This window comes from Sebastes umbrosus, chromosome 7 (genome assembly GCF_015220745.1).
Source record: "Sebastes umbrosus isolate fSebUmb1 chromosome 7, fSebUmb1.pri, whole genome shotgun sequence".
NCBI classification, from domain to species: Eukaryota; Metazoa; Chordata; class Actinopteri; order Perciformes; family Sebastidae; genus Sebastes; species Sebastes umbrosus.
The window spans coordinates 11,346,079-11,359,753 of record NC_051275.1 but is presented as its reverse complement, the minus strand read 5'-3'; the positions used below and the strand labels follow the sequence as shown (position 1 = coordinate 11,359,753).

At 41.2% G+C, this 13,675-nt stretch overlaps 1 protein-coding gene across 2 annotated transcripts in view; it reads right to left on the bottom strand.

Annotated features, from left to right (window-relative positions):
• Window positions 1–1,565: 1,565 nt before the first annotated feature.
• Window positions 1,566–13,675, bottom strand: part of gal3st2 (galactose-3-O-sulfotransferase 2) — a 15,357-nt gene continuing 3,247 nt past the window's right edge. Inside the window, exons 2-4 of one of the 2 annotated variants that reach the window (XM_037774223.1) lie at window positions 5,219–5,314; window positions 3,130–3,784; window positions 1,566–2,808 (exon numbers count right to left, since the gene is read on the bottom strand). In XM_037774223.1, coding sequence (XP_037630151.1) covers window positions 1,819–2,808; window positions 3,130–3,784; window positions 5,219–5,314 — 1,741 coding nt within the window. In that variant the 3' untranslated portion in view covers window positions 1,566–1,818. The remainder of the gene's footprint in view (window positions 2,809–3,129; window positions 3,785–5,218; window positions 5,315–13,675) is intronic. The other variant, XM_037774222.1, reaches the window with a different exon arrangement.

Below are 13,675 nucleotides of genomic sequence, written 5' to 3'. Positions count from 1 at the left end.
TTGGTGTTTGGAAACTTATCTTTAAAGAACAGAAATTGTCTGAATCAGATTGTGAAATGGTCTAGTCGGCTGACTGTTCCAGAGTTTCTCCTCTCTTTTAGTTATAATAACTGCTTGATATGCTACTAAACTTGCCGTCTACAACTAAACAGTGAGGATGGTTCAGAGTGTGTGTGGTTAATCAGGGTCTTACTGGCCGTGGAGGAGCAGCAGCGTAACTAGTGGCTGCTGCACTCGGGATGTATGGCAGGTATGACTCATTCTGTGAAGAGAGGGAAGGTTAGCCAGCCATAACACACACACACACACACACACACTCAAAAAATATTTCAAACACAAACACTCATCTCAAATGTATGTAAACACAATAGTAACATCAATCAAGTAGTATTCTGGTAGACAATCATTAATGCCAACACAAAGACCTGCACGGACAATCATATACACCTTCAGTACTGTGAAACACAAAGACCCTATAAGGTGCAGAATCTCACTTCCTACTGTACTGTGAGAAATATAAGATATATATATATTTATATATATATGTATGTATATACTGTATCTAATATTATACAAAGAGAGATGGAGACAGAATCTCACTTTTTACTGTACTGTGAGAAATATCAGGATGTGAGAGATGTTTTCTTTGAAAAAATAAATAACATATATCCTGAGTTTATCCATCTCCCCGATCCTCAGAAACTGCCACATTGTATTAATGTGTGGGGAGGAAAATCAATGTGCAATATTAGCAGCAAAATATGTTGATACTAAGAGGTGATACAAGCTCTGAACGACTGCAGGATGTCTTTCTGTCTGTCTGCGGCTGGTCGCTGCTGGAGGTCCCGCTGGAGTTTGAGCTGATGGAGTTTCTGGTGAAGTTGTATGATTTTGACCTGATGACAAGCATTAAGCATAACAATATAGAAACAGCCGATTTTCTTGCTGATGGTCACGTTTACTTCTGTAGGTCATATAGAGGCATCAGGATGTTTCATAACCAGTTAAAAGTTCCTCAGTGTCTTTAAGGAAAACCTTTACATTTTAGCTTCACGTCTGGCTATAAGAACAGATAAACAATGTGTTGGTTTGTTCCATCTTTACAGTTTCATTTTGTGGCTTATAATTACATTGTCATTATAGAAAGTCTCTCTCTCTCTCTCTCTCTCTCTCTCTCTCTCTCTCTCTCTCTCTCTCTCTCTCTCTCTCTCTCTCTCTCTCTCTCTCTCTCTCTCTCTCTCTCTCTCTCTCTCTCTCTCTCTCTCTCTCTCTCTCTCTCTCTCTCTCTCTCTCTCTCTCTCTCTCTCTCTCTCTCTCTCTCTCTCTCCTCACAGTGGCTCTGCTGCTCTTGTAACATCAGTCATCATTCTCAGCCCAGTCTCATGTAATGAATGTTCTTTTGCGTTCTTTATACTGAACCAGTTCATCTATGAAGTAAACAGGCCGCCCTGTCTGTCTGCTACACTTTATTCACAGTACTGTGAGACAGTCACAGAGCCAAGAGGACAGAGCAGAGCCGAGTCAGTAATGTCGCTCATGAAGCAAAGTCTGGAAAATGATTTGAATGAAATTATTATTTTAATTTTTTATTTTATTTTTTTAATTAATTTTACTTTCTGGAGCAGTGACCCAATCGGGCAGCTGGCTGATTGTATTTACTGGCTCATACAGTATGTTGGACCCTGTGTGTCATTCAGCAGGTTTACAGTGTTTCAGTATCGGTGTTTCAAGAACCGTGAAGAACCGTAATCAATAAGCAGAACCACAACCAGAATCATTAAAATCCAGACGATACCCAACCTTAGTCACAGTTACCAATCATGGCCTACTTGTTCTACTGTTAGCTTCTGTGTGTGATAACAGGGCACCTGTTGGGGCCTTTTGGTGCATGAGATTTGAGAATTGCCGTCTTATGATCCGTTTCTGATGGGCTTCCCTGGCCCAGGCCATTCCCATTCTGTCTGAGCGTCGACGCTGTGAAGCAACCATCTTAGTGTCTTGTCGATGCTTAGCAGCTAGCATTGGGAACTGCTGGGTGTATAGACTGTCTGTGTACTGCAGTTCTGGAGTTATAAATCTTTGACATTTTATTTTGGTATGATTGTCTATGTGTGGGTTTAGATTATAGCCTTGAATTACAGCTGCTCCATACTGGAACGGCTTCAACCTGGCGTCTTTTATCTTGGACGGGTCAACTGCTCCGTCATCTTGCAGGCAGATGTTTGCTAGATTGGCTTGTAGCTCTCTCAACTGAGATACTTCCCTCTTCATCTGCTCTCGCCCAATGAGACGATCCACTTTGTGCCAGAAGGTGGTGTTAAAGTGCAGGTAGATCATCCAGTCCAAAGCATTCCACCTCTTGATTTTCTCTGCAGTGTTTGGTAAAAGTGGTTGACGGCTTCGTTCACTGCGACTGTTGAGCTTAAAGGAAACCACATCTTCCAGGGACCAGCAAAGGTCGTGCTTGAGCAAGATCATGGACTCATCAAAGTACTCAGAGATAAGAATAAGGTGGAAGTCCCGTTCGATGGCTGCGATAGCCACGCTGGCTCTCTCCTCCAGGTCCTCAGCACCAGCTGCAACGTTGTTGTCGAAGCCAAAGTCGAAAGCCAGGATATTGTGAGCGTAGTGGTTGTTGGTCACTGATGAGCTGTAGTTTCTCCAGCCATTGTCGAGGAAGTCGTCCAGGCTGCGAGTCTTGTGGAAGGCTGGGATGCTCTTGTAATAGATAAAGATGGACTCCATCATGGTCACAGGATGCCTCAGGATGGAAAAGTAGAAGGTGTCCTTGGGCATCACTTTTGCCACCTGGGACACAACATAGGAGGAATTTAATTTGAATTCTACTTAGTTAAATACATTTTTAAAAATGAAACAGTTGTTTTTATATAGGTATGAGAAATGAAATCAAAAGAAATGAACGCCAACATGTCCATTGGGGCACAAAGTGGGTAAGTGCTCTGGCATTTAAGACAACTAAGTGGGGATCATAAAGTTTGTCCAGATGCACATTCAGCCAATATGGAGTCCATGTGGACATATAAACTGGGCTGTAAACTCCTCCATACAGGACCAAACAGGCATGGCAACAGTTCTACTACACTTGAATCATTTTCTGATGAAGCTCACCTCAGATTTTCTAAACCTCATGTGGTTGCACATGATGTGGAACTCCCTCACAGTTCGGCTGCTAACACCTTCCACAAAACGTGAATCAAAGACGAACGGATAAAACAACTGGCTGTGTTTGTTCAAAGGGAGGGCAAAGGTCAAGTTCCTGCTTTCACCATAGCGATACAGGATGTTTAAGACGGTGCTGCTTGCTGTTTTGTGTGTTTTGAGGAAAACAATATGAGACTTTGGGTGGCAGGTTGCTTTAGGATGGACACTGTTAATGTAAGTCTTTAAAAGACTTGATGGAGTGTCAGTGTCTGCAGTTAAACCTTTCCAAGAACTGTGGAGGGCCAAAGAACCTGGAAGTCCAAGGCTTGTTCCATGTTTTGGTAGAATCAGCTTCCCAGATGAAACTTTTCTTGCCTCCATCTGAGAGCCTGCAGCCAGGTGAGCCACATGTCTTGACAGAATATAATCCGATTGCTTTCGATATCCCTCAGTCTGGCGATGAAGATCTGCAGTTCTTTCGGCCTGTAGTGACCTCACGTCTGTCGCTACTGCAAGTGAAGACTCATAACGGAGGCCTTCCCAGACGTTCTGCACAGTAGGAAACAGGTGCTGTTTGTCGACAGTGAATCCCAGGTGTGGTAGTCCTGTCTGCTTGTCATTCCTGGGAGAAGTCATTGAGATGTTTTATTTATTTATTCATTTTAAACATAGTCTCTTTAGGTTCACAAATACTCATTAAACCAGCAGATTAATGTTTTAACTCTCGATGTGAACTAGAATGTGGTTTACATACAAATGCAGAAAAGATCATATATTATAAACCGAGGGTCCTGACAAGGGTTGAAAGATTTCCTGTGATTATAAGTTTATGACTTCACTCCCATGATTCCTGGGACTTCTCGCCATAAAAGCACTGTGAATGTGGTTTATTCACATTTTCTGATTTTTTTTATTTTCTTTAGATTTTGTGATAGTAGATCAACAATTCTGTCTTTGAGGTGGAGGAAACACAATGCAATAATGCGATCCACTGTTTTTAACCGTATTCGCTTATCATATCGCTTATCTGTTTTAATACGTCCGAATGGTTACAGGATAGTGTTTAACCATCTTAGTGCTGACCTGAAGTTAAACTGTGTAGAGCGTCACAGAAGGAACTTCTGTTGCATGCAGCTGCTTTAGTGTGTTCTTGGATTTTAGTTGTAATGTTAGGGCGTGTAGTAACTCATAATGTAATAACTGCCAGGGCGGTTGTCTGCACTCAATCTCTGCTTATTTGAATGCCTCTCTGTAGTCTGACTCAAGATAGAGGCTTCCATGTTTGATTAAGCCACTTGTTCACTACCATAATAACTGCATTTCAGGCTACGACAGTTGCATGGCAGTGTTACTGTAACGAGGTTCGGAGAAGGCGTTTTGGTTTCAGTAAGTATGCCTTCAGTTTGGGCACACAGACACACAAAAACATACTCTAATTAGAATTACAGCCTCGTGGTTGTATGCCTCCGCCAACCAGTGAAATTGCAGTTTACATCCATGTGTGAGTCCAAGAGGACGCTTGGGCCAATTTTGAAGAAATTCCCTCAAGGCGTCCCTGAGATATTGTGTTCACAAGAATGATCCAGACGGACGTACAGCCAGACAACCCGAAAACATAATGCCTCTGGTCACGGCTGACGCTGGCGCGGAGGCAGAAACATCCTGTGCTCTTGACGGTACTTTTTCCAGGAAATGAGAGCAGATTTTGGCAAGAATTCCCAGGAAATATTGGAATCTCAATTCGCAGCATTCAACCCTATTCCTGACCCAGGGTTTAAAAACTCTGATGACATGACACGATATTGCAATTTAATTATTTTATCATAATTTCGGTCAGTCAACGTGTGGAACAGAATATTAAGTGAATGTATAATACAGTATGTACAGCAGTAAGGTTTGGCGTCAAGGCTCTGACCCTGTCACTCCCCACAAGTAAACAGCAGGGAGTGTGGAATGATGAAACTAATTCTCCCCTAAGGGAAGGAAGACTCGGAGCCTACAGGTGGATGTAGGGTGGAGGAGGGGTGGAGGGGGGTGGGGCAGCAGCAGACTTTACCTGGCCTGGCGGGCGACAAAGGCAATACAGACGACGAGCAGGATGAGCAATATCCTCAGAGAGTGACGCCTGCTGCACAGCCCTCTCCTCACACACCTGCAGGGAGCACGCACACACACACACACACACACACACACACACACGCACACACACACGCACACACACACACACACACACACAGACAGTTGAAAGCCTTCCTGGAATCAGGATAAATATAATCTGGTGCAGTTTTCCAACTTCAATATAATAACTATGATAGAATTTGATTGACATATATTCATTTACTAAATATTTACAATAACTAAAAGCAGAATTGTTCAGTTGTAATCCAGAAACAAAGCTATTTCAGATCACCACACTGAGGCCCGGAAAACATGGTTTTACATGACTGGTCTATTTTTGTTTCTCTACACGCAGCTACGCGGCACTCCAACAGGTACAAACTAGATAGTACTGTGTCAAAAATTAGTACAATCTGTTTAAAAATTATTCAAATAAATACCTCATTGTACCAGAGGAAATCCTTGTTACACATTTCACATTAAAATAAATCAATCAAATCAATGTGTATCCATGATCCTGTTGTTAAAACGATCCAGTTACTATAATCCATTTAGTGCCAGTTAATATAGCCTACGCTTCCAAACCCTGCATAACCAACTGCATTATCACAAGCTAATAGATCGGTTCTGTATTTACCTGATCAGCACAGTGCTTCAGGGTGGAGGGAAAGACAGAGTCTGGCCCGGTTGCTTTGTGGGATTTCTGCCTTTTAAACAAGCTGTTAACGTCCCTCTCCAGAATAGAGAGAGTCATCATAATAAAAATAATGAAAAATAGGCTACATTAGATTATTCCAAGGGACTTACAATGAGGGGTATCTATCTTGTAAAATTGAGAACCTCTGCCCTAGGTAATGGATGACAGTCTCACAGACCAGACAGGTTTTGGGTTGTGTACAAGATTCCCAAGCACGTCAAGCTGAACCAACTCCAGCTTCTGTGTAACGAAAGCCATGACCACACCTCTGCAGAATGCGGGTTAGGTTTTTAGCATACCATAACAGCAGCACAAGACTTGCTTTAAAGTATCAGCATCTGCCTTCAATAACACCAAATGTCCAAGTTATCAAACCCAGAAAGGAATAGCTTGGGGGCTGGTTCATGTCCGTTTACACACAGCAGAGAAGTGTCCGTTGGCTTCGGCATGTTTTGATGGTTTGATGTTGGAGCAGAGTCAGAGCTTTCTATAAAAAGAGTTCAGCAGCCGCAGCCACAGCTCCAACCACAGCTCCAGACGGAAAAGATGTCTGTGGTTTCTAGTGAAGACGTAAGGCTTTAAAAAACAGCTCACAAATAGTTTCATTTTAGATTTCAGTCAGGCACAGTCATTTCCTTAAATAGCTGCTCACTGTAGTTTTGAACAAACTTTACTCAAGCTGAAGGAAAGAGTGCATTTGTTGGGGACTATTTTCAGCAGCGGATTAATCCACATTTGGTACTCTAGTGAGTATTAGTGGCAGCAGGACTGTGTTTGTAGGATTGAGTACAGTGTGTGAGTTCATGGTGATGAAGGAACACGTCAACCAGTGACACAGTGAGGCTCATTGATTTGTTTCTAATAGTTTTTGGAAGGTCTGTGGCACAGAGAAATCAGATATACCGGGCGTTGGACGCTCTATTCAGTTGCGGTTTAGCCTTGCACATGTACGTAGAATATCACCAGATTTATCCTTTAGTTCATGGTGTTTTGGGAAAGTATTGTGTTATACTATTTGTGTCCTTCTCTCCTCTTTATGCCTTCTGTGTCTGCTGGTTCTGGCTGGTTTGTGAAACTAAATTGTGCCGCCACTTTGGACTAGCTTTGTCAGGAAATAGATTTTAATAATTATCAAGACACCATCCTGCTGGCAGAATGATGGCAGAATTTTGCATGAATCTGCATGTACAACATTGTCTTCTACAAACTATTTTCCTTACATACTAATGTACTTTGCCAAATATGTTTTTGAGGAAACTGTATGCTGTATACACCACAGAAGTCATTTGGAGGATGTTGGGGTGGATGGCCGACTTCCTCTTCTGTGTGCCGGTCATTGTTTATAGTCAATAACAATGTGAGACAAGACAAAGAAATTGGAATTGAGAGATGACGTGGACGACAGGATTGTTTGGTGATTCACTACCAAACATTTTTTTTAAAAAGCTTATAAAAAGCTAAATCCTCAACAGACGATAGCCGGTGGGCTCCCAGACTCCGCCTCTTTTGCTCTCCACATGGACTGTTTCTGCATTCAAACAAAGCCTGCTCAAACATGATTGGTCAATACTACTCGGACTACAAACAGAAACCAGAACGCTTCAGCTACCAAAATCTTGTCCCGTTGTCAACTGATTCTACATTCATATTCTACATTCATCTGTTTATATAGATTAAGGAATAGGCTACTTAACACTTGGTTAAGGGCCGGTTAGGGAAAGACCGGTTTAGGTTGGCTTCCAGTCAGTAGATCACTGTCTCTCCCTAACCTTAACCAGGTGCTTTAAGTTGCCATAAAAATATTCATCATTCTTTAGTAGTCAGAAGTGGATATAACGCCTTAAAAGAATTATTAAAATGATTTAATGTTTATAACACTACCTTTACCATCACACTATGCCACACAGTCAACCATTACGGGGTTCAGACAGGCTGGCGGTGTGGCACCGAGCCTCTGAGAGCAGCGCTCTACATTTCTAAATGACAAGAGAGCACTCAGGGTGCCACTGACACCACCGGAGTGAAATTACGAGCGCACCCTTCTGACACCGTGCATCAAACGATTCCAACCGGTCAGTGCGTTAGTTAGGCATGTAAATAGTATTAAAAGTTTTTTTTAAAAAGACTGTTATGGCCACATCGGTGCATAAGTGATAAGCTTATGATAATAATTTTCAAAAAAAATGTATGGCCAAATTTTAGGCTGGTGATGGTGAGAGTGATGGGCTTATGTTTAATGATAAAAACACATATTTGGAAAGAATATTGGAAATGAAACAATTAATTGATTTCTAATGTGTCCTTTTGATATTTCTAGTGGATGCTTTACTCATGTGTGATGATAATAGAATGTTTCTTAGTTGAAATATCTTCATTTTGGGGCTTTTCCAAGCAAATATTGATATATGCGATTAATCCAATTAAATAATCAGCATATCAAGTAAATAATTTGATTAAAATTGTAATCGATTGACAGCCCTAAATAACACAGTTCAATGTTTTGACCTAAAGAAAGGACTGTAGCCTGTAAAGAAGGTGTATTTTTGCATGAAACACTATGTCACTCCTTGGTTTTACTGAAGAATTTGACAAAAATCCTTCCTAACACAATAATTACAAAATATATAATTTGATATGTCTCCCGCTGGTGCCAAGACCCTGCTGATTTGTTTCTTTTAACCCTTGTGTGGTGTTTGGGGTCTGTGGGACCCGTTTTCAATGTTTACTAAAAGAAAAATGATGTGATTCATTATTTTTTCAACCTCAGACTCATTGGCTCATTTTCTATGAAGAACATATAAAAGAACACATTTTTCAATGACTGCACACTGTACACCCCCCTACACAATTATATTACATGTATGATGTTCGGGTCCTCTGGACTCCCGAGGGAGATAAATGTGTGGAAATTGTAGGTGCTGTGTACAGTACCTACACTCTGTCATCCTCTGACCTAGGCCTACTGTAAGTGTGTGTGTGTGTGTGTGTGTGTGTGTGTGTGTGTGTGTGTGTGTGTGTGAGTTTTGTCTTTCTGCTCCTGCTGTTCCCGCATTAGGTTGTTACATTTCAAGCACCGACACCTGTCTGCTCCCACATTCCCGCACATTTTACCCTCTGTCTTGTGGGAACTAGTCTATATTTTCTCACACTATATCCCAGCTGCAAATTGGCTGTGTGGCTCCTTATCGCGATCGATCAAGATGGCAAAAACACTCTCTGCTCAGAGGGCTTTAGAAATGATTTTAGAAGAGAGAGAACTTTTGGAAGATGAGGATGAAGAGGAAAAGTTTTCAGAATATTAGGATCACATTTCTGTCAAGTCAGAGTCTGACAATGAGTATGAAGAAGAGGATGAGACTGTCCATCAGGCAGCTCAAAAACGAGCCCCTCAGCAGCCAGCAAGTGGAGAAATATGGATGTCAAAAAATGCAACACACACACAGTAAAACTCTGCCCCTCATGTGTTGTATAAGCTGGCATGAATAGGATATGTGTTCAATGGGGTTCGTGTTGTGTAGACTGACATGAATTTCTAATTAAGTTCAAAGAAATAAACATCAATAAAAACATTGTTTCATTTATATTTGTTCAAGATAAATGTTTTTTTCCACCCATATCTTCATTATAATTGATTTTTATTTTTTATTACATTTTATCACAAAAAAAATAGCACTTTTGTTCATAAATAATATCCTACAGAAGTAAATGGCAAATATTAACCGTATGCTGTCTATATTGCTTGTAATTGGGATAAAGTAAACATCTGTTTTTACATAAATTGTTATGGCTGTATTGATTTAAAAACCCAATAATGGGGTGGGTCCAACAGACCGGCGGACATTGGCTGAGTAACAAAAACATGAACACCACACAAGGGCTAATGCATATTCTGCATAATGTGCACACACTAAAATATAAATGAGTTCCTCCAAAGTTATAACGGAAAATAAGTAAATCCGATGCTTTATACATTTGATATGGTCAGTAACATACATGGTGGCTCGTGTAGCCGTTGTGGGTTTACATATGCACAGTACAAAGCACACGCAAAGTCCATGGTTCAGGTGCTCTATCTAAAGTTGTATTCAAATCTGCAAGATGACTTTCATACTGTATGGAAATAAACTGAAACAACTAGCTGCCTGCAACTTAGGAGAAACAGATTAAACTGGTCAGCAGAGATGTAAAGTAAGATCCTATTGTGACACTGTTAAGGTAGGAGGGCAGAGAGTGTTTGCAGACATCAGGACTTAATGAGGGGAGGAGGGGGCAACATCTGGAGCCCGGCCCACTCCTCCTCCTAGCCTCCCTTTGCAGCCTTCACAAACACACATGAACTTTTAACCTCTGTGTGGAGGTATCGCTTCAGGTAGGAAAACTCTGTCTTTTTGAAAAATTCCAGGCATTTCTCAGCCAGCAGTTGGCTGGCGCTCAGTAAACTGCACAGCCGGCGTGAGGGCAGATCAATGTGTCCTCCAAATCACTGTAGACTAACACAGCTTCTGATATGTCCCTGGACAGAGATATCCTCACAGCCAGGTCACCGTGAGCTAAGAAATCCCATTTCTGATCTTAACCAAACACCGCGCTGTTGATATGAAGCCTGGGGAGAGTGTGAAAGCAGCACAGTCGACTTAGAGGAGCACAAAGAATCATGTACATTTTATAGTAGACCAAACCTATTCTCAAATAAAAGCTGCTATTCAAATAAGCCAGTCTCAAATAATAGCAGAGTGGTGAGTATGCCATCTTCTGCCTTTGCTGAGGACACTTTCTCTTTTTAACACAAATACTGTTTTCACTCAGTAAATATTTCCAATGACTTCAACTTTGCTCAGTCCTTCCTGCAGATATGAAACGCCTACCAGGAAAGAGTGGGATTATGTCCTTTTAATATATTACATCTGTTCACAAAGTCTTACAATGGAGTAAAATTATATAACAATATACTGTATATATATAGATATATAGATATATATATATATCTATATATCTATATATATATGTAGTCCAAAATGACCTCAGTTCACTGAAACACTAAATTTCACTGGGAATTATATAATTATAAGTTACTACAGTATGTATCTGTTTGTGAATGATGTGTAGCAGTGATCCCGAGTGTTTACTTCCCCTATGGCGCAGTCATTATGTTCAATGTAAGTCAGGCATAATTTGCAAACTGTGCGCAGTCGAAGCACATGCAAGATGAAGATCTCGATGTCACCTCGACTAGTTCGAGTCACTGAACTTAGCCTCTCAGCCGTGATATGGCTTTCTGCTGTGCGGTTAATTGTACGCCGGGCATCCTGCTGGCCAATGTGCAGCCGTTGGGAGGTGGTCTGCCACCGGAGGACCTCCATGCCCACACTGGAATTGTAACGTTACCTTGTACGATTTCATGTGACAAATAAATTGATTGACCGACTGACTTTTTTCGGTGAGTGAAATTCTAACGTTAGTATTATTTTACACCGTTACCAACCGGCAACTGGGAGCAACAAGACCACAGGGTTAATGTTAGCCGTCTACACAGATTAGTATATTAGCCCGTTCTCTTCCATGATACAGCCTATAGCTTCTCAGCATGGCTTGTTAGCCTTAGCTAGCTTGGTAACTTCCAACTAAGTGGGCATGTTTCAGCAACCAGGCTGCATTCGGCCCATCCAGGCTCCGCCTCTTTGCACGTTTTTGGATTAACTGGAGTTGGTGACGGCCGGAACCGCCCACTTTGAGCTTCATTCTTCAGAAACCAATGGGTGATGTTACGGAGACTACGTCCATATTTTGTACAGTCTGTGAACAAGACACACAGCGGGCCTGAGCGTGAGTCAAATGACGGTTGCCGCACCACCTTCTGCTCAGCTGTGATGCACACTCTGCCAGTGCTGAGAGTATTGTAGCGATAGCAACGGCCCACATTTCCCATCATGCTCGCCTAGTTGCTGTTTTATGTTCCAAAATGCAAATCGTACTTTTCTTAATGTTTGTAATGAGTCTGTTCAGAACATGGTGGCTTACAGTATGTTGGCAATAGTCATTTTTGTGCGGGCGCTCTGCTGGACGATGACACCATTTCTAAATTACCCAAGAAACTTTTTTGCATTATATTCCTTAAAATAAAGTTTTTATATAGGCGCAAATATACACTATATATCTGTGATAGGCTTATATCTGCCGATAAAATCGGTTGACCGATTACAATGTCAAAGTGATTGGAAAAAAAAATAAAAGACATCAGTTGGGATTGAATGTTCATTCTCTACGTCTAACAGATTAAGTGGGCAAACTCCATCTACTAAGAAAGATCGTGTGATGATTAGTGTCTCTTTTCATCTACTACGGTAAAGAATAAATTTTCAATCTCAACCTTTAAACCAACACAGACAAGACGTCCTTAAAGTGCTCAGAAACTTGGAAACGGTAATATCTATAAGTACAGGGCAAACTCCGTCTGCTGAAGAAGATCATGTGGTACAATCAAAAGCTCGAGAACACTACTGAATGGATCTTGTGATGAGATTGTTTTGTCAACTAATGAAAACAATTTTTATGTAAGAGAACAGAAACTAAAGCAGCAGAAGTATTATAATTCATCCTGTGAGGAGCATGAATGTCTACACATACCGTACATGGCAATCCATCCAACGGTTGTGGAGATATTTATGTCTAAACCAAACGTATCAACCTTGTGGTGGAAGGAGACAAAATATTAGAGGATCAGAGTGACATCAGAGGTATTCATCCTCTGGGGACCATGAATGTATGTACAAAAGTTCAATAAGTCCAACAGCTGTTGAGCTGTTTCAGTCTATCCCTGGAAAACTGAATTGACACGACAGCACTGATGTACACATACTGTACATCTGTCAGTATTTACTGTAATTAACAAGTCTGTTTACATCAGTAAACAGTCGGGTCCATGGTGTGGACGCAGTGGCAGCCAGGTGGAGGACTTGAAGGAGACCTGAAACGTCTGTTCTGCCTTTGACATGTTGCAAAACAAAGTTTTTGGGTCAAGCCTGTAGCCCTGTCTGACCTTGGACTGGACTCAAGGTAACACCAACCTGGAATACTGTTACACTTATCAGATCTAGTCAACAGACTGTAATCTGATGCTGAAAAGCTAACGTTTCACACTGGCTGGAACCTGATACCGATATCAGGACATCAGCACTGAGCTGAGTGACGTCAGCCAGCAGACGTTGGTTTGGCCTTTTCTTTTGGGTGCTGTTCACATACACAGTTTGTTGTTGCTTTCATTTTAAATATTTTACCAAGAAAGCTAACAATATAAAGAACATTTCAACAGAGGATGAATATGTGCAGATACACATGTACCCTATATTCCACTCTGACACACTTCCTGACAGTAATTCTGTTTCACAGGAAATGACCCTAATTAACTTAATTTAGTTGGAATTTATTGTCAGGAGAATAAAATACTTTAAAAAAACAAGACTAGCTAAGTCTGATGAAACACAGGAACACTCCACCTACACTCAGGGCCGTAGCTACCACTGAGGACACTGAGGTATTATACTTGATTTGATTGTGATTGTGATTGTGATTTGTTGGTTTTCGCAACCTGGGATGATTTTACATTTTGCAATTAATAAAACTTCCACATGGTGGATATTTTATCAGCTGAATCCAGTATTTTTAGACTCAGAGTTTTACTCCTGATGCTGTGGCAACGTC